The 21329-nt window shown below is 44.0% G+C and overlaps 2 protein-coding genes across 3 annotated transcripts in view; both read right to left on the bottom strand.

Moving 5' to 3' along the window:
• LOC106574232 (lymphocyte antigen 75) overlaps nt 1-12713 on the bottom strand; it is a 40956-nt gene extending 28243 nt beyond the window's left edge. Inside the window, exons 1-12 of the mRNA XM_045697621.1 lie at nt 12409-12713; nt 10215-10640; nt 6584-6757; nt 5458-5619; nt 4534-4653; nt 3257-3397; nt 2566-2942; nt 2124-2228; nt 1863-1951; nt 1428-1597; nt 1046-1245; nt 671-813 (exon numbers count right to left, since the gene is read on the bottom strand). Coding sequence (XP_045553577.1) covers nt 671-813; nt 1046-1245; nt 1428-1597; nt 1863-1951; nt 2124-2228; nt 2566-2942; nt 3257-3397; nt 4534-4653; nt 5458-5619; nt 6584-6757; nt 10215-10640; nt 12409-12502 — 2201 coding nt within the window. The 5' untranslated portion in view covers nt 12503-12713. The remainder of the gene's footprint in view (nt 1-670; nt 814-1045; nt 1246-1427; nt 1598-1862; nt 1952-2123; nt 2229-2565; nt 2943-3256; nt 3398-4533; nt 4654-5457; nt 5620-6583; nt 6758-10214; nt 10641-12408) is intronic.
• Nucleotides 12714-13401: 688 nt separating this feature from the next.
• The window catches only part of LOC106574236 (secretory phospholipase A2 receptor), a 29023-nt gene continuing 21095 nt past the window's right edge, over nt 13402-21329 (bottom strand). The window contains exons 20-28 of one of the 2 annotated variants that reach the window (XM_014149954.2): nt 21004-21261; nt 20619-20763; nt 20051-20286; nt 17046-17223; nt 16784-16918; nt 16240-16362; nt 15714-15890; nt 15379-15414; nt 13402-15226 (exon numbers count right to left, since the gene is read on the bottom strand). In XM_014149954.2, coding sequence (XP_014005429.1) covers nt 15009-15226; nt 15379-15414; nt 15714-15890; nt 16240-16362; nt 16784-16918; nt 17046-17223; nt 20051-20286; nt 20619-20763; nt 21004-21261 — 1506 coding nt within the window. In that variant the 3' untranslated portion in view covers nt 13402-15008. The remainder of the gene's footprint in view (nt 15227-15378; nt 15415-15713; nt 15891-16239; nt 16363-16783; nt 16919-17045; nt 17224-20050; nt 20287-20618; nt 20764-21003; nt 21262-21329) is intronic. The other variant, XM_014149956.2, reaches the window with a different exon arrangement.

Below are 21329 nucleotides of genomic sequence, written 5' to 3'. Positions count from 1 at the left end.
TTATTATCATTTTTTGGGCTCAAAAGGCAGTGTTTAAACACTCTTCCAGTGTTTTAAGTATGTTGTTGCTAGTGAATGCACCTTCCCCCTGCAGAGCATTGCAGGACAGGGTGTGTCCTGGTAGGAACCATACTTGTTACTATTGACTGGAATCAGCTCACAGTAGCATAAAGACGATGATCCTGTGTGAATTTGAAAACACAGATGTGTGTGGTAACTGTGTTGGGTGTTGGTGACAGTTACAGTGGTGGGATCTAGAGCGGTGTGTAAGCTCTGACCTATGAGAGATATGGCAGTGTGGTGTGTACTGCATAAAGCTGCCATTAAGCTGCTGTTGTTGGAATGTGGTTATAAACATACCTACATCATTCGCATTGTTTAGTTGAGGGGGCTAGACCAGTCTGACTATTGTGATTTGAGTTTGTGTTATCGCTGAGTTCAAAAGAATGACGTGTGTGCGTGCATGTGAGTATATGCGCAAGTGGTAGGTGCAGAGTGTGTGCGTGAGTGGTGTGTGCAGAGTGTGTGCGTGAGTGGTGTGTGCAGAGTGTGTAGCATGTCTGTGTGTGTGTGTGAGTGGTGTGTGTAGCATGTGTGTGTGTGTGTGTGTGTGTGTGTGTGTGTGTGTGTGTGTGTGTGTGTGTGTGTGTGTGTGCGCAAGGGCCCCTACCTGATGGAGTTTCTCATAACATAGTGCAGGGCTCTCATCTCCTGTGGGTGGTTGAAGCTGGGCAGATGGGCCCCCAGGGCCTCACAGAACCTCTCTGCCTCCTCCCAGGACCGCTTACGACTCAGCCTCTCCTCGTGGAACACCTGGCACAGCATTGCCATGGTTACCAATACTAACACACCAAGACCCTACGGTAATGTTGTTGTAACACACTAACATACGGCAATCGGGTCGTCATGAGACCTCAATGTGCAACGACACAGTAACTTAAACCAACAAGGTCACTAAGGCACAGCGAGTGGACACATGCTGGTGAGTGAAGTAAACTGGATCTGCGTCAATTCATTTCAAGGACACACACAGGCCTACACATACTTTGTAGCAGTAGGAAATGCCAGGCCTGGATGTCCATCCATCAGGACAGGGAAGGTTAGGGTCAGGCTCAGGCTCTAGGGGCTGTGGAGCGGCGATGTCTCTCTTACAGATGGAGCCAGCTTTAAACATGGTGCAGTTCTTTACTACCCATTTACCCAGAGGCTTGGCTGTGGATATCACTGCACAGCCCCCTGCTAGGGCTGAAACACACACACACACAGACACACACGTAAGTAACTCGCATACACACGTATGTAACACACACAGACACACACGTAACTCACGCACACCGATCACTCGTTTCTCTCCATTTCTCACCACTGAAACCCCAACAAGGTTAAACCCTCACCCAAATACAGAATACTTCTCCGTCGGGACCAACCTGGTTCAAACACGCCCCAGTTGGTGTATGCAACGTTGGTTTCCGAGCCATCCTGAGTGACCCACTGGTACTCCCCTGTAGTCTTTATGTCCTGGAGGCCAGTCCAGAAATACTGGCTCTTTACGTTGATCTCTTCTGCAAGGAGTCTATTGATGAAGGCCTGCTCAAACCTGTGGAGAACACGTTGAAGAACGACTGAGCCTTGCGTTCTAAATAGCCCCCTATTCCCTATATATAGTGCACCACTTTGGACCTTGCAAGAGGGAACAAGACAATTAGTGAGACCACACTGAGTGTTGAGAGTTAACGTGGAATTCTGTTGGGTTTTGGCACCCTTCCAAGGCAATTTCTCTGAAACACAGCGTTTACTTTACAGTGACCGGAAAAGAAAGAGCTAAAAGGGGGAATGAAAGCGAAAACATGGACCGGCTGTACCTGTTGTTAATGGTGAGATCACACCTGTCCCTGAACGACACTTCTTTAGAGTCCACTTTGTAGCACGAGTTCCCATGCCTCCTCCAGTCCTTCAGGAAGGGGAAGAAATGTAAACAAAATGAATAAATGAAATCAATAATTATTCAACTGTTACCCTACAGCTAGATGCCGTTTGTTGTTTGTTTGAAATCAATCAAAAGAGCTCGACAAGGTACAGCGTGTCCTGGGAAGAGGAGGTGGGGGCTGGGGAACAATGCTTACCCCTTCAGGAGGGCATCCTGCCGTAGAAGACTCGTTCACCTCTCCCTTCTTCTGACACATGAAGGGCAGCTCCTGGGTACAGCTCCCAACCCTCCAGCCATGAGACTGGAAACAGAAAAAGGAGATAAAGGCATGGGTCTAGATATACCGTACATAGACTTCCTATAGGGGTTGTAATGCCCAACATTTAAGGTCTGCTATGAGTACAATGTCATGTTGATGAAATTAAAGTGAGCAATGGGACCTACTGTCTATTTCTTAGCAAATTGTTAGCCTGTCAAAGCATGTTATTGTTAAAACAGATCCAGAAGTAGCCAAGCAAGATCTGTTGTAGGCTAAACCATCTTGCCAATGATCACACACACACACACACACACACACACACACACACACACACACACACACACACACACACACACACACACACACACACACACACACCCTCTCCAAAGTAGTAGACACAGTGAGAGTGTCCTGAGGGTTGGATAGGATGATTCCTGTCCCAGTAGGTGAAGGAGACTGGTGTCTCATCAACCCAGCTAAGGATGGCTGGGTTCCCCGTCCCGTTCAGACCGATCCACACGCCCAACACATCTTGTGATTGGTTTCTCTGAGTGTGCGGTGTACCTGCATGGAACTGAGTGCTGATCATCTCCATGCTGTCCAGGCTGTGTAGACTGACCAGGCCTCCTCCGATGGTCTTACAGTAATTCTCGGCCTGAGCAAACATCTTTGGTTCATCCTTCACCAGCTTGTAACAGAACATGTTCCAAGGGGCCCAGCCCTCGTCACATATGGTGGATTTATACACCAAAGGCTCTGCAGAGAAAAACAAGATCAAGAAAAGATAGATAGAAATAATATTGTGTGAGTTAAAAGGCTAGGATGGCCTGACATGTAAATTAAACATTTGAGCACTTGGAAGAGCACTCTAAAGATAAAAAAACTGAGGGAAAAATACAGTTGAGTTGAGATGCAAAGCTAGGATGGCGTTAAAATGTAAAGTGCTTCAGCACCATGGAAAAAGGTGCTACATAAATCCCTTTGGCAGAGGACAGAAATACAGTACATCTAATTGGAGGATAAAAGAGTAAGACCTTCCCTATTAATGTGATAAACTGGTTGACTCTTACCTGTTGCTACCGACTGGGTGACGTTGACGTTTTTCTTACAGATGTAGGGAAGTTTTTTATCGCAGATCTCACTCTCGTAGTAGTTTTTCGAATTCATGATTCCACAGTCTGACTCCCTTAGGATTGATGTGTGTGGCATCCCTACACACACACACACACACACACACACACACACACACACACACACACACACACACACACACACACACACACACACACACACACACACACACACACACACACTCTTAGTTTAGCTTTCCTAATGAACCAGAAAATCAGTAGTTATTTCTGTTTGTTTATCAAAGTTAGCAGGCTTGCTCATTGATACTGCTTTGCAGTAAACTCCTCGGTACTGAGGGTTAACAAAAACACAACCCAAAGAGGTCAAAGGGCTCTGAGTAAGGACAGTGACTGTCACGCCCTGATCTGTTTCATCTGTCTTTGTGCTTGTCGCCCATCTTCCCCGTTTTCCCCTGTGTATTTATACCTGTGTTCTCTGTTTGTCTGTTACCAGTTTGCTCTGTTTTCTAGTTTTTCTACTGACCCCTCTGCCTGACCTGACCCTGCCTGCCATCCTGTACCTTTACCCCACCACTCTGGATTACCGACCTCTGCCTGACCTGACCCTGCCTGCCGTCCTGTACCTTTACCCCACCACTCTGGATTACCGACCTCTGCCTGACCTGACCCTGCCTGTCATCCTGCACCTTTGCCCCTGTTGTTGTAATAAACATTGTTACTTCGACACAGTCTGCATCTGGGTCTTACCTTGAAACGTGATAGTGACGTCATCACCACTCTGACACAGCAGTCGTCCCAAATGGCAGCCTATTCCCATTTACAGTGCACTACATTTGACTAGGCCACGTGCTAATGGTTATATACAGAGGCCCATTCAGGCAAGTTGACTTGTTGTTCAAGCTCGTTCACGACGGTCCTCAAGCACACACACACTGCCTGGCCCTGTGCAGTGCTGCGTCCAGTCACAATGACCCTGCCTGCCTGCTCACAACACAACACTGGCCTCTGTGTTTCCCTGGTGGCATTGTGACACAGGCTCGAGAATGAGATGGGTGCCAGGCAGTAGGGTGGTATGGCTGTGGCATACCTGTACCAACGTGTGTACTATACAGTATATGTGCCACGGCTATATCGTTGTACTATAAATAGTAATACCATATATGTACCATAGTTGTACCATGGTTATTACATAGTTGTACCACAGTTGCACAAAGTACCAAGCTAAAGCAGTGTGTCTGTATGTGTTGTGTCCTCACCGTTGTCCCAGCGCACGTCGTTGAGGGGTGAGCCGTCTGACCACTGCCAGCCCTGAGACATGTCCAGCTGGTGTAGGCCGATCCACATCCTGTCTGGCCTGCTGTTATGGGCCCCGTCCACTTCAGTTCACACAGAACAGAGACCAGACCAGATTAGACAAGCTAATCTAGCTACAAAGTAAATGACAGAATCTTCATTTTTACTGCCCGTGTGGACATATATCATATAGGCAATCAGTCAATAAAAGAATAGCTATGTTTTACCCCCTCTTAACAGTCAGTGAAATAGGTTCCTTTACATGTCTTCTAAACTGTGATGATAATAGTGTAATAATGATGGATGGTGATGGTTCTGAACAATAACAGTCGTGCAGTGTCTCTCGTCTAAAAGCTTCCTTGTATAAATCTCCCTCTCTGTTATCCAATGAGATCAAATGACATCTGCAAAGTGCACCATCCTGCAGTGCACACAAATACTTTCCTTTGCTGTGTGGTGAAGGAACAGTCCTAGTGAAAGAGCTGTGGCTGCCCTCTTTCTGTATGTGTGTGGGTGCATGTGCGTGCTCAAGCCGCAGCTGCTGCTAAAACTGAAGTGATAGAATGAAAACTGACAATGACACGTGAAATGTATGTTCTAAACAATTGAGAGGGTAATTCCAGTGTGTCTAATCCTGAAAGGACAGGCACAAATACTACACTATAAACTCCTACAATACAATACAATACTATTTTTGTGCCAAGTAGTTGTAGTCCCAAGTACTGTAGTCCCAATTACTTCCAGGTAAGTAGTATGTGCCAACTAGTTCCAAGTATGGCATCTTTGCAGTACATGATTCATATTACTCTTCCGGTAATGTAGGTTTGGGATGTTTGTTTTGTTTGAATGTGGCCACAGACAGCCACTATAGTGGAAGGCAGTCTTACAAATGGGGAAGGCGTGATCCTCTGAGCTGGAGACGCTGAGTAGGTCGGCTCCCTGGCTGCGGCAAGAGTCCAGCGCTTCCTGCCATGTCACCGCGACCTGGGACACAAACTCATAACAGGGTCCCCCCTCAGGGCCATCGAACAGGGCCTTGCAGCCTTCCTCTGTGAGAGAGATCAGAGAGGGGATTCAGAATTGAGGTAGTATGTGTGTGTATGTCGGGGGTTGTGTGCGTATCCAGCAGTACCGCTGAACACGTTGTATTGCTACAGCATTTCTCAAGTAGCATCCAACAGACAAATGTATCGTTCCATATTTCAGGAAAACTTATCGGCAAACATATGCCAAATAAAAACAGTGTCTGAACTCCATACATGTATTTCTAAACTAAGTCAGAACCCCTACACAGCCTCACAGAGGACTGACATTATCAGACACTGAAAAATGTAATCCGTCATAAGACTTCATCTGGGAAAATCTCACACCCAACATGCCAAAGTGAAGGAGCGAAGGACATTGTGGATTCAGAGCAGTCTCGTGTAGCCAGACTGAAACATTCAAAGATTGTGGAAGTAAGCCATCTGGCTCGAGAGACTAGGTTCAGAGCAGAGTTGGGGTCAAGTCAGTCTTAATTCCAGTCAATTCCATAAAATTATTTGCACTCCTATGGCCAATTTCACAACTTTAATTCAACTGACGGGAACTGAAATAAAATTCAGCCCAATCTTGATACAAAGATCTTTCTACTCCCTTCTCTTAAAGGGAAACACCACCCAGACTAGTAGAGTACTAAAAAGAAAACTCCATCCAAAAACTATATTTTGGTATTTGTTTCATTAGTCCGTTGTTGATATAATCCCAAAATGTTTTGTACGTCAGCAATAGGGCAACTGAATTTGATTGCTGTCAGAAAGTAACAACTGAATTTGACTGCTGACATGCAAAACATTTTGGGATTATATTAACAACGGACTAATGAAACAAATACCAAAATATATTTTCCTTTAAGTACTCTATTAGTACTAGTTCCAGTAATCATTATATGTGAAGGAAAACGGTATAAGAAGACTAGTAGTAGATTCATTCCAGAATCATGATTTATATCTATAATTAAAAAAGAAAACTTGCCATGTTTTAGACAATATCCCATCTTTTTGTCAGCGTCATAGTCGGACGTTGTGGAACACCAGTATAGTTCAGGTGATTGGTCGTCGGGGAGGCACTCGTGGTACCAGCTGCCGTTGTAGTGGAAGGGAAACTCACAGGGCTCCCCGGTCGACGTCCCATTGGTGGTGTGGACAACTATGGGTAGAGGAGAAATAATTTGAATGAATCCCATGGCACCCATTTCAAATGAGTTTATTAGGAATATTCAATCTGGACATATCTAAAGATACGACCTCGCACAGTTTGACTGTCAACTCAACTGGATTTAGTATGTAGGACAGGTCTGTGTACAGGTCCTTAATGTAGGACCCGTACACAGAACACATTCATTGAATACAAAAGCTGCTGCTTTCAATGGAGGGCCAGAGTTTAGATAATGTTAAACTGCATCATTTAGCACAAGGCCACTGGCAAACAACTTGCATACAGTGCCATAGATATGATTTCAAATGGAACAGGGTCAAGGGTATTTATTTAATGTAATGCGCAGGGGGCATCAATTGGCTATGGCACAGTATGGCAGTCACCATACCCTAGTTCAACACCAACAATTTAAAATAGGCTACTAAAATCATTCTAATGCAGATTAAAATGCAAATGCAGTTTAGCAATATTAGTGGGCTAGATTTAGAACTATGTGGACAGTGTCACTTTCTGACCAGTAAAGGGGTTATTTGTTATTGTAGTTTGGTCAGGACGTGGAAGGGGGTGTTTGTTTTATGTGGTTCGGGGTTTGTTGGGTTATGTTATTATGTAAGAGGGGGTTGTTTGTTTAGAATGTTTCGAGGTTTGTTGGGCTATGTGTTATGTAGAGGGGTGTTTGTTTAGAGTGTTCCGGGGTTTTTGGGTTATGTTCTAGGTTAGTGTATTTCTATGTTAGATCTAGGTTGTTTAGTTCTATGTTTAGTTAATTGGGATTGGCCTTCAATTGGAGGCAGCTGTTCCTCGTTGCCTCTGATTGAAGGTCCTATGTATAGGGGTGTGTTTGTAATGGGAATGGTGGGTAGTTGTCTCCTTGTTTAGTGTCTGAGCACCTGACAGGACTGTTAGTGTCGTTCGTATATACATGTTTTGTTTGTTTTTCTTTCTTTTAACCAATTAAAGAAGATGAGTATGAGTGAAACTAGAGTGTTTAATTCCCAGTGCTGAGCTAGTGTGTAGCAGCTAACTGCTGTATGACATGTGTTTGTAGAATGTTAAGTCCCCTATCGACTGAGCCAAATGAAGCTACAGCAGCCAAGGTGATAAAAGCTGGAGTCAATAAAGCTGTTCTCCAAATTGCATTTTAGAGTTTTTTTTAATTGTGTAGAAATACAGCAAATGAGCTTCAACTTGATAAAAAAAATCCCTTTGCCCCTGTCAAGTTACCATACCCTACGTTTAGTTAAAATGACAGGCCTTGCTGAGTCATATTAGCCGTGTTAACACGGTTACAGGGAAGACAGTGCTAATTCTGGTTGGAAAGATTCCCCTTCAATTACAAACGGAACTAATAAAACATCTGACTGCCAAGCAGAGCTCTGTACGGTGCACCTGACATTAGCATACAACAGACCATGCTAAATCTATTGTCTCCAAGTGATACAGGATGTTCTTCATAAAGATAAACGGAAGAGTCCAGGTACACTACCGTTCTAAAGTTTGGGGTCACTTAGAAATACTTGTTTTTGAAAGAAAAAAATCAATAAATTGTCCATTAAAATAACATCAAATTGATCAGAAATACAGTGTAGACATAGTTAATGTTGTAAATGACTATTGGAGCTGGAAACGGCTGATTTCGAATGGAATATTGTCACGACTTCCGCCGAAGTCGGCTCCTCTCCTTGTTCGGGCGGCGTTCAGCGATCGACGTCACCTGCGTTCTAGCCATCGCCGCTCCATTTTTCATATGTCCATTTGTCTTGTCTTGTTTCCATACACACCTGGTTTTCATTTCCCCAATCAATCTACTTGTATTTAACCCTCTGTTTCCCATCATGTATTTTGTGTGTAATTGTTTCGTGTTATTGTGGTGTTTTATTACGCGCCTTACTTTTGTTATGTTCCGTGTTTTGAGCGCATTTGATTTATGTAGTGCTCTAGTTTTTGGGAATGAAAATAAAAGTGCACCTGTTAAACATTACTCTGCTCTCCTGCACCTGACTTCACCTCTAGTACACCCCTTGACAAATATCTACAGTCTCATTATCAGCAGCCATCACTCCTGTGTTCCAATGGCACGTTGTGTTAGCTAATCCAAGTTTATCATTTTAAAGCCTAATGGATCATTAGAAAACATTTTTGCAATTATGTTAGCACAGCTGAAAACTGTTGTGCTAATTAAAGAAGCAAAAAAACTGGCCTTCTTTAGACTAGTTGAGTATCTGCAGCATCAGCAATTTGTGGGTTCGATTACAGACTCAAAATGGCCAAAAACAAAGAACTTTCTTCTGAAACTCGTCGGTCTATTCTTGTTCTGAGAAATTAAGGTTATTCCATGTGAGAATCTGCCAAGAAACTGAAGATCTCATACAATGCTGTGTACTTCTCTCTTCACAGAACAGCGCAAACTGGCTCTAACCAGAATAGAAAGAGGAGTGGGAGGCCCCAGTGCACAACTGAGCAAGAGGACAAGTACATTAGAGTGTCTAGTTTGAGAAACAGACGCCTCACAAGCCCTCAACTGGCAGCTTCATTAAATAGTACCCGCAAAACACCAGTCTCAACGTCAACAGTGAAGAGGCGACTCCGAGATGCTGGCCTTCTAGGCAGAGTTGCAAAGAAAAAGCCATATCTCAGATTGGCCAATAAAAAGAAAAGATTAAGATGGGAAAAAGAAGGGGGGTGCTATGGTGGTGGTAAAGTGGGAGATTTGTACAGGGTAAAAGGGATCTTGAAGAAGGAAGGCTATCACTCCATTTTGCAACGCCCTGCCATTCCGTGTGGACGACGCTTAATTGGAGACAATTTCCTCCTATAGCAGGACAGTGACCCAAAGCACAGCTCCAAACTAGGCAATAACTATTTAGGGAAGAAGCAGTCAGCTGGTATTCTGTCTATAATGGAGTGGCCAGCACAGTCACCGGATCTCAACCCTATTGAGCTGTTGTGGGAGCAGCTTGACCGTATGGTACGTAAGAAGTGCCCATCAAGGCAATCCAACTTGTGCGAGGTGCTTCAGGAAGCACAGGGTGAAATCTCTTCAGATTACCTCAACAAATTGACAACTGGAATGCCAAAGGTCTGCATGGCTGTAATTGCTGCAGAAGGAGGATTCTTTGACGAAAGCAAAGTTTGAAGGACACAATTATTATTTCAATTAAAAATCATTATTTATAACCTTGTCAATGTCTTGACTATATTTCCTATTCATTTTGCAACTCATTTCATGTATGTTTTCAAGGAAATTTTGAAGTGACCCCAAACTTTTGAACGGTATTGTATATCTAAGTTCAGTGCATTCTTGTAAAATGTGGCTAGAGGTTTTATACATGTAAATAAGCATAGATAGGCCTAAATGAGATGGGCAAAACTATGTTTATTCTATTCTATTATGCTCTATTCTATTCCATTAGGAGAATAAGCCGCTCAGAGGACAGAACACACTCACTGCGCATCGGCCGCTGGCAGATATTATCGGTCGACTCATCCCTCCTCCAGGAGTCTGAGGAGCCGCTCTTGGCACTGACCAGCCCGTCGGTCACCGTGAGGCCCATCTGGTCTACCATATAGACGGCCCCGTCCAGGCAGCGCCACAACAGCATGGTGTTCTCCATGGGGCTACAGCTGAACAGAGACAGGGCCTTGGTGTTCTCCTCCAGACCCAAGCATCGGGACGTGCCCACGTGGAAGAGACGGTGGCCGGACCCCCACTTCCACTGTGACCCCCTGGAACCGTCACACTCCCCCAGGGTCACGTTGAACCCGGACCCTCCAGACTTAGCCCCTGCTATCCCGGAAATTCCAGTCCCAGACGTGGACATAGCTACCAGGCACTTCCCTGTGCTCACATGCTGTATGGTGAAGGTGTCGTTACCTGGAAATGATCATGAACATAAGTAAATATAGTGATATTATAGTCATAATAAAGTGTTAGTAAATATAGTGACATCACTACAACAATATAAGTTCATTCAACACAATATTTTAGTATGTTTACAATATTTTGTATCACTATTCATTAGAATGCTTGGTTGATATCTACAACCTCCCATCTAAATGTCAGCTTAGCTGCTGGTTATCTATTCCTAAATACAGCTTGCCGTGGAGGCAGGGAACCAAGACTACATTTCAAGGCAAATCAACAACAGTCAGATAAGCCAAAAAATATAATCTAGAAACGCCAGGGGTCTATTGGGCCTGTGCTTATCATGGTCTCCAACATTGATTGCTGATCATATTCTCAGTGAGCAGGCCAATTGCTTTTATCCTCCATCATGTGGCAGCCTTAAATCCATTAAACATTCTACCAACAATACAGAGTGGTTTTATCATTTCCTGATCTGGACTAAAGAATTTAATTTAATTAGAGGCCAATTAAATACAACTGGGTATGATGTTTCACTCTGAAACACTTTAGATGAGCTGAAAATAGCCTTTATTTTCAACAATTAGATACAGTATAAAGTGTGCAAATGTGAACGTGTATGTCTAATAAGGAAGACCATATAAGGAACTATTAAACAGTAAACAACATAAAAGTAAATGGTTTAATTCTCCATAGTGTATTGACCTGATTTACTGGACAAACTAGGAAGAAAAACTAAACTGACAGTAGCTGTCATAAATGTAAAACCATAAACGATATCATGTGTACTGTATAATTGTCACGCCCTGATCTGTTTCCGCTGTCTCTGTGATTGTCTCCACCCACCTCCAGGTGTCACCTGTTTTTCCCGTTAGTCCCCGGTGTATTTACCCCTGTTTCCTGTCTCCCTGTGCCAGTTCGTCTTGTTTTGCCAAGTCAACAAGCGGGTTTGCTAGCTCCTATTTTTCCCAGTCTCTGTTTTTCCTAGTCCTCCTGGTTTTGACCCTTGCAAGTCCTGACCACTCTGCCTGTTCTGACCTCGAGCCTGCCTATCCCCTGGTACTGTTTGGACTCTGACCTGGTTTATGAACTCTCGCCTGTCCCTGACCTGCCTTTTGCCTACCTCTTTTGCTATAATAAATATCGGAGCTCAACCATCTGCCTCCTGTGTCTGCATTTGGGTCTCGCCTTGTGCCTTTTATAATAATAGGTTAGCAGTTGAACTCAGAAACATAACAGACTGCATCTCTGAGTTGAACATCTTCAGCCTATGATGAGTATGAGATTAGCTATTTATAGGCTGGTACAGCAACATTGTGTATGTCTAATAAGGTGGCCTATGCTCATTAAAGAGAGGCCAACCGGGAGAGAGCGAGAACAGTAACGTCTACTTGACCAACCTCGCAGCAATGACTTTGCAACATTGTACCAAAATACTCAATAGGGCTGCACATTTTAAACGCCAGAGGGGTTTCAAGAGGTCGTTATTTTAATTATGATGGATATACTTTATAAAATGACCATTACGCATTTTGAAAGCAAATGAGGAAATTGATTATACGGCAAACGTACGTTACTTCCTGCTTTTGAAATTGAACAAAGGGGCTTGAAGTCTCTTTATTAAACCTAACCCCCCCCCCCATTTAAAACAATAATGGGCTACCACGGACTCTCTAAGTAGCAGTAGAGCCTATGGAAACGCGATAATCTTTCAACGAGTTTAGCCAGGAAGGGGGCGCGCATGCCTAGTGATGAAAATGGAAAGCACCCTACTTACCGGAATATGTAGTTGATGCGCAAGTTCCAAAACAAATAGTTTTATCCCAAAAGAATAAGAAAAAACATAGGTAAACTGTTGCTTGGAGTGTCATTTTCACTATGGTTATAATACCACGTCTTCTCTATTCGGATTCACACGTCTCCAGTAGCCTGCCTACAGTTTGCGCATACCCAATTCTGCGTTTCAAAGTAACACAAGCCTACTTTAAACTTGTTGACTGACAGCTGGTTGTGACTATTCTCAATGCCCCTTCCTAGGCTGTTACCGTTTTCTGCGTTTTTCGCCGTGGAAGATTGCGAGCTTGTGATTCGCCAACATTCAACTACGCATCACAAACCACTCCCAGTCCGCGAACTGAAAATGACACCTTTATTGATGTTATTTTGCAATATAATACACAATTCACAGTACATGTGTATTATGCTGAGTCAACGACAAAAGACACTGATAAATAAAGAAAAGTATGTTGACGCTGCGTCTCCAACTATCATAAGCCACTGTCAATTCTCTCAAAGACAAGCAAATAAGAACAGCAATGAAACATCATGCAGTGACTCATCTCAACCACGAAGCCTGCATTCTCAGCCAACAACAACCATCAGGCCAGTCCGTAGATGCCATTGCCAGACAAAGAATTTCTCCCAAATGGTACCATATTCCCTATATAGTGCACTACTTTTGACCAGAGCCCTATGTGTCCTCTTCAAAAGTAGTGCACTAAATAGGGAATAGGATGCCATTTGGAACCTAACAAGATACCCACGAGTCCATCCTACTCAGTCTCCCTCATCCACATCATGTCACCCCTGCCCTAGTCCCACACCACAGAGCATCTCAATGCAAAGAACTCATTTCAAAGCAAATATGGTAGAAATGAACGGGATAAAGACAATATTCGGATACACCCCCACAGTGCACTGCAGACCATCTCAATGCAGATGACTCATTTCAACGCAAAAGTAGTATAGCAAGACACAAATCAGATACAACTTGGATACAGCTTTACTTTATTTACACTGAAGGCACATTGCATGTGTTATGAACATTATCAATAAAAAATAAAAGACAGTAAACAGTTTCAAGCATCCGTGATATCCTGTTGCATGTATTTCTTTCCACACAACAGAAAAAACTACATCAACATACTTCATATCTAATAACTCTGTGTACCCAATATAGAAAAACTACAACAGGTAACACAGCAAAGACTGTACCTCATAACAAACAACCTACACATTAGTCTACTTAGAATACTGAATTAATTCTCAAAGAGCTACCATTTACATAACAGCACTTTGTTACATCATTTTTGTTTCACCAATAAAAGTTTCTTTACTCCTACATGTTGACAGCTGTGTGGACCAAATGAACAAAATGGAAGTGAATGACACATATTTTTCTCGTGATGATAAATAATAAAACATAAATAAATGCCTGCATTTTTCTCTTTACTTTTTCTTCCCTTCCTCTTATGAATATCATGTATGTACTTATAAGCTACTTAAAAAAGACTGTGAGGGTGTGAGTGTGTGTTCTGTGTGTAGGAAAATACGCAATAAGAATGCACATAAACCTACAAAAAACCTCAAAACTAAAACCGAATCTTTCCGTATTGCATTGATGGAGTTTTGCGCAATAAAGTGCTGACAAAGAAACACCGTACTTTAATGACACTGTTAGATTTCAAAAACATAACTTGGAATTGATTTGGGGTCTTATTTCTGTTCATAAATAAAATACATAGAAGATGACTTCAGAATGTATTGCAAAAGTATGACTTTGTCTTTGCTGTAAAGAACAACTGAATCCCGGCCATTGTTATCTTAAACAAGAAGAAAATCCTTTTGGGTCCTGTACACGGCATTACAGAAAACTAGTCCTCATTTTGTGAAAGACTTGTACTCACAAATACAGTGGGTACCAGTGTTAGTGGGAGCAGTTGGCATTGTACCATAATAACGAAACAGCAACTTTACAGTGCAAAGAATATCTATCGACTTTCAAACGCATACATTAGAATGTCAGCACCTTTCAAAGGTCTTGGGATAACAGCTCTAATCCTTTGTAGACAAAACTTACTTCACATGAATATGCACTCCCACACTCAGCCACACGATTGGTCCCTAATTCATCAACTACTTGTATAAAGTACAGGAGGTTGGTGGCATCTGAATTGGGGAGAACAGGCTCGTGGTAATGGCTGGAGTTGAATTGTATCAAATAAATCAAACACATGGTTTCCAGATGTCTGATGCCATTCCATTTGCTCATTTCCTGCCATTATTACGAGCAGTTCTCCCCTCAGCAGCTTCCTGTGGATTCAAGTGGATAAAGCTAATTGGCCTCTGACATCATTTTCTAAGTTCCCTTGCTGTGGTCCATGTCAGACTCCACAGAGACATACCAATGTTCACAGTCATTCAGAGAGTTCGGCCCATTCCCATGCTTTACCCAACTTTAGAGAACACCACCATTTTGCTGTCTCCAATAAGTCCTACAGAGCATCTGAAAAAGGCACCTTATTCCCCATATAGTGCACTACTTTTGACCAAAGCGGTGCACTATATAGGGGAACGAGTGCCATTTCGGACACAGCCCTATTCTCCAGAGTGAGCTTCCAGATCTGCGATGAGAACATTTCCATCAGAGTCTGTGGCCTGGGAACTAGTATGTCTGTAGTACGCGTTTCCCATAGACGGCAGCCTGCGGAAGCGCGTCACGTTCCTCTTGTAGACGAACCAGAGCACCGCCACCAGCACGGCGAAGATCAGCATGGCCACCAGGACCGCGGCTGGGACGATACCGTGGTGCAACCCTGGAAGAGACACAGAGGGGTGAGTTTACTGGACATTGAAGACTCTGTTAGTCATGGTAGAGGCTGCTCCCAAGATACCTTGAGTTGCCAAATTATTAGAATGCTAATGAGAAAAACAGCATAACTGTTAATAGCCTCAATTAAATACCTACCATTTAGTGGCTCCACTTCTACCTCAGGGATCGTATCTGCAAAGAAGGCGATCTGTTTAACTTGGCTGATCTATAGAATACATACATGTACACTGTACAAACGCATAACACAAAGCTTTGTCATAATGGCAATTGGAGGCTAGTGAGAGGATGCATTTATACAGGCAGCCTAATTCTGATATTTATCTCAATTATTGGCAAAAAGATCTTATTTGATTGGTCAAAAGACCAATTATTGGCAAACGATCTAATTTGATTGGTCAAAAGACAAATTAGTGGCAAAAGATCAGATTCGGGCTGCCTGTGTAAATGCAGCCAAAATGTCTCTACTCCACCTGAGGTAATTTCGCAGACAAAGCCCAGTCTGTCAGTGCACTGAGAGAGGAGCCACATCCCATCAGACACCATGGTGGACACACAGGTGTCTGCTGTCAGCAGGCTGGGGTCTGGGGCCCTCAAGTTCCAGTTGGAGTAGTCAATAGGAGAACCACCAAACCATGCCATGGAGCCCGCTAAATTGGACCAGACAAGCATAAAATGTTTAATAAAGAAGTTGTGAATTGGTTCATTCGACCCCTCTCCTTCCACCCTACAACTCTGCCCCAGGTCATTGGTGTTTTTTCCCCCCCAGTGCTTCTATCAACTCACCAGCTTAAACATTAAGTCAATAAATAGTATCAAAATACTACTTGAAAAATGTGAAATTAATTATGTTACTAACCCTATTAAGCTTTGTCTTATCCCAGTTCTGTCTGAAGCACTTACATTGTCTGTCTTTTGCCAGCTGTTGGTTTATATTGTACGCCAAACCAGAAAGCTGCTTATTTTGAAGAGAGGAAACTTGGGGAAGCATGTGCTTACTGTCAGTGTTGAAGAACATCCCCAGCCAGACGGTTTGATGTGGGAAGCCATACGACCACAGCTGCTCCAGGACAAACCTGTTTTCCGTCTCTGTCTGTATGGTCAGGACCTCTGACGTGTTCGCTGGAAGAGGGGAAAAACCCACCAAACCTTCATTATTACATGTGTATTACTGAGCATGAAGAAGGCAATTCTCTGTGAATGTTTTGCACCCTCAGATCTATAGCTACAGTACAGTATTAGCTAATACTAATACATGGATCCCATAGGGGGAGCTCTCACCAAACATTACATTTTGCACAATTACAACAGGGAGTCATCACAAGGAAATTCCCATTGAGAGAGATCCATTAAATCCTTGATCCATCCAAGCATAAGACCTAATTGGCTCCATGGTGTACTGGAGACTTACCACAGTAGGATGAAGTTGCTGAACTAAGGGCAGTTTTGCAATTTCCCCTTATGAGTTAAGGTTAGAATTTGGGCAGGGGAAACTGATCCTAAATCTGTGCTTCAGGGCAACATCTGCCAAGAGTTCCTGTACCTTTGTGTTTGCAGTGCTCTCTGGCCTCCTCCAGGGTCAGTCTCTGGACCACGGGCTCAAAGCTGTAGCAGCTGGCGCCAAACCTCACCCACGTCGATGGACACACAACCTCGTAGGTGGTGAACGCATTACTCTCTATGGGAACATTTTTTTTTTTAGAAAAGCAGTATTGTGCATTTGAAACTCTTGAGGATTGACTAACAGCACAGGAAGCTTTAGTAGCCAGTGTTTTATAATGTGCTAGGACCCAGGCTATACTCACTAGGTGGTGGGACATGGCACAGGGCTCCCTGGAGCGGCATCTCACAGTCAGCCCTCCTCCAGCTCCCGGTGACGTCCATGTACACACAGTCCCCCAGGATGAAATCATCATCATCGGCCGTACCCCAGTGGGTGAAGACCGTGTCACTACCATCAGACCACTGGTAGTTGATCCCATCCTGTAGGGGCGTACAGTCACAGGCAGGGAGGAGGTGACACACACTCTTAAGGTGAGCCTACGTTGCTAAGGCGGGTTGCTAAGGGAGATGACGGGGTTGTAGGTCATGTCATGCAACGGAGCAGAAAGAGTAGAGGGAGGCAGGAACGGCTTGGGGGAAGTGTGTAGTTTATAGACCAATGTGTTTGGCATTGTGTAGAGCGCTGTAAATCAATTCTCTCCTTTCCTGTCCTCATTCCATATTTCACGAGCAAGACATTCCTTGAGTCTATGGGATCCTTGGATCCACATGTTGTGAGTGGCTCAGAATTCCTCCCAGCCGGGCTTGGTGGTTGAGAAAAACTACTCCCATACCGTGTGAGTGAAGTACAAAAATGCGCCCCAAATGGCACATTTTGTGCCAGGATGTAAAACGGCTGTTTTGTAGATTTGTGAAGATATCAAAATACTTAAACTTACATGCAAAATACCTGCTGTTAACTTTAAAATGATTGGAATGAATTATCCAAAGAGTGTAAAGAAGATTTTCAGCCCTATCGGTCCTGGACAAAAGTGGTGCACTATAAGGTGAATAGGGTGTCATTTGGGATGGAAAATAGTTATGCATGGGCTGTGGGCCAGGAGGAAAGCTCTGGGGAGGACATTGGACAACTGCAGTAATGGGATAAGTTAAAGTGTGATAAATATCTCTGTTTGTCACAGGATATTAGCTGTATGACATATATTGGTATATAAACACCAAACATACAGCGCATTCAGAAAGTATTCAGATCCCTTGACTTTGTTACTGCCTTATTCTAAAATGGATTAAATGGGTTTTTCCCCCTCATCAATCTACACACAATAAAACAATGGAAATATCACATTTATATAAGCATTCAGACCCTTTACTCAGTACTTTGTTGAAGCACCTTTGGCAGCGATTACAGCCTCGAGTTTTCTTGGGTATGAGGCTACAAGCTTGGCACACTTGTATTTGGGGAGTTTCTCCATTCTTCTCTGCAGATCTTCTCAAGCTCTGTCAAGTTGTCTGCACAGGTATTTTCAGGTCTTTCCAGAGATGTTCGATTGGGTCCGGGCTCTGGCTGGGCCATTCAAGGACATTCAGAGACTTGTCCCGAAGCCTGTCTTGGCTGTGTGCTTAGGGTCGTTGTCCTATTGGAAGGTGAACCTTCGCCCCACTATGAAGTCCTGAGCGCTCTGGAGCAGGTTTTCATTAAGGATCTCTGTACCTTGCTCCGTTTAGCTTTCCCTCGATCCTGACTAGTCTCCCAGTCCCTGCCGCTGAAAAACATCCCCACAGCATGATGCTGCTACCACCATGCTTCACCGTAGGGATGGTGTAAGGTTTTCTCCAGACGTGACGCTTGGCATTCAGGTTAAAGAGTTCAATCTTGGTTTCATCAGACCAGAGAATCTTGTTTCTCATGGTCTGAGAGTCCTTTAGGTGCCTTTTGGCAAACTCCAAGCGGGCTGGCATGCGCCTTTTACTAAGGAATGGCTTCCGTCTTGCCACTCTACCATTAAGGCCTGATTGGTGCAGTACTGAAGAGACGGTTGTCCTTCCAGAAGGTTCTCCCATCTCCACAAAGGAACTCTGGAGCTCTGTCAGAGTGACCATCGGGTTATTGGTCACCTCCCTGACCAAGGCCCTTCTCCCCCGATTGCTCAGGGCGGCCAGCTGTAGGAAGAGTCTTGGTGGTTCCAAACTTCTTCCATTTAAGAATGATGGAGGCCACTGTGTTCTTGGGGACCTTCAATGCTGCAGACATTTTTTGGTACCCTTCCTCAGATCTGTCCCTCGACACAATCCTCTCGGAGCTCTACGGACAATTCCTTTGACCTCATGGCTTGGTTTTTGCTCTGACATTCCCTGTCAACTGTGGGACCTTACATAGACAGGTGTTTGCCTTTCCAAATCATGTCCAATGAATTGAATTTACCACAGGTGGCCTCCAATCAAGTTGTAGAAACATCTCGAGGATAATCAATGGAAACAGGATGCACCTGAGCTCAATTTCGAGTCTCATAGCAAAGGGTCTGAATACTTATGTAGATAAGGTATTTCTGTTTTTTATTTTTAATAAATGTGCAAAAAATTCTAAAAAACAGTTTTGGCTTTGTCATTATGGGGTATTGTGTGTAGATTGATGAGGAACAATTATTTAATCCATTTTAGAATAGGGCTGTAACATAACAAAATGTGGAAAAAGGGAAGGGGTCTGAATACTTTCTGAATGCACTGTACTCATATAAGAGTTGTAGAAATGTGAATGCGTGTATGTGAATAGAAAGTGCACAAATGGGACTTAGTAGGCCTACTTTTGATTGGAGGAGATCAGATACATTTGGATATGATATGGTGCAAATATGCTGTGAATAGTTACAAAGATGAAATCACCATGCTTTGAAAGAAAGACATGGACTGGAGAGGGAGAGAGCGAAAACATCTGAGTAAACAGACTGTCAGATGCACGTGGTCTCAGGCATTTCTGTATTTACAACATTACTTCATTGTGGCCATGCTGTTTATAAAAGACCTCTAGCTAGTGCTCTTAGCTGTTTCCTTGCTGTGACGTAAATCTACTACACACACTCCTAACATCATCAAAGGTCAATTCATGCCACAGGGCAACTTCGACATGCTTGATAACGAGCATTATCTACACGCTCGCAGACATACATACAGACAGACAGACAGACAGACAGACAGACAGACAGACAGACAGACAGACAGACAGACAGACAGACAGACAGACAGACAGACAGACAGACACATGCACAGCACAGGCAGGTAGCAGTACTTAGCAATATAGTATAATACATACGTCTTGACTATACAGTCCAATCCAGTGGGGGAATGCCAATCTATTGACAAGGACAGTAAGGAAAGCCTGGTGGAAGGGGTCGGTAACGCTCACCAGCTCAGACTCAGACTCTAAGCACATATTCAGCGCCTCGTACCAGCTCATGTTGCCACGGGCAACCCTGTATCTGCGGTTCTTGTACTCAATATTGTCAGGGAGAGGGTGGAGGTAGGAGTGGGATGGGGGTTTAGTTGTGTCTGTTGCAGGGAAAGAGAGAGGGAGAGGAAAAGATACAAGAGATTGTTTCAGGGAGAAGCAAAGGCATGGATTCGACCCAAAATCAACAGAAACACTCATTTCATTGTTCAACAATTCCTGAAGGGGATTTCTCTCAGCGAGCAGACTCAACGGGGTGACATTTTGAGAGCACAAAATAGGAAGCTATAACTGAAAACAACAGTTTCGTTAATGAGGTAATACAGACATGACTGGTAATATCTCAGCTCTGGGCTCTGAAAATAGGCCCCAGTGTGTCTGAATGAGGGTGAGTGCATGACACAGAATGCATGAGGACAGAGGGGAGTCCTACCTTGGGGTCTCTGACAGACAAAGCCATATCCACTTTCTGTGCACTTCTCGTCAAACCACTTCCCTGTCAGGTGGAAGTTGTGGTTGTTGGACAGCACCGTGCACAGAGGATCGTCCCCGCCCAGGGGCCCGCTCAGCCACTCGTCCTGCAGAGGAGGGGCGTCCACACACACACACACACACACACATACACACACACACACACACACACACACACACACACACACACACACACACACACACACACACACACACACACACACACACACACACACACACAGAAAGGTACACAGACACACACACAAACACCCCCCCCCAATCAATACACTATACAGAGAACATCACCAAAGCACAAAGACAATATTTGATGTTTCATTTCACCTTACCATCAGAGGGTTCTTGGGTTCTACAGGGGACCAGTTGGTGTAGCTGACAGGTCTCCCATTGGTCCATTTCATGGTGTCCTCATCCCGTAGACCAATCCAAACGCCCACTGTACTGCCCTGGAGCAGCATGGTGATGTACGCTTGCTCGATCTCGTCTTGGATGGCGACCAGCGTGCCTTGGAAAGAGGAGCAGATAGACTGGGCGTCTCTCCAGCTCTTCCCCTCCTCAGAACTGTTGGGGAGGTGCAGCAGGAGACACTACCAGAAGACACACAAAACAAAGGGCAGAAATCTAGCAAGGTTTTGGTATAGTTCCACCAACTAGA

This window comes from Salmo salar, chromosome ssa16 (assembly GCF_905237065.1).
Source record: "Salmo salar chromosome ssa16, Ssal_v3.1, whole genome shotgun sequence".
NCBI lineage: Eukaryota > Metazoa > Chordata > Actinopteri > Salmoniformes > Salmonidae > Salmo > Salmo salar.
The sequence above is the reverse complement of the archived record's forward strand: the minus strand, read 5'-3'. Positions and strand labels throughout refer to the sequence as shown.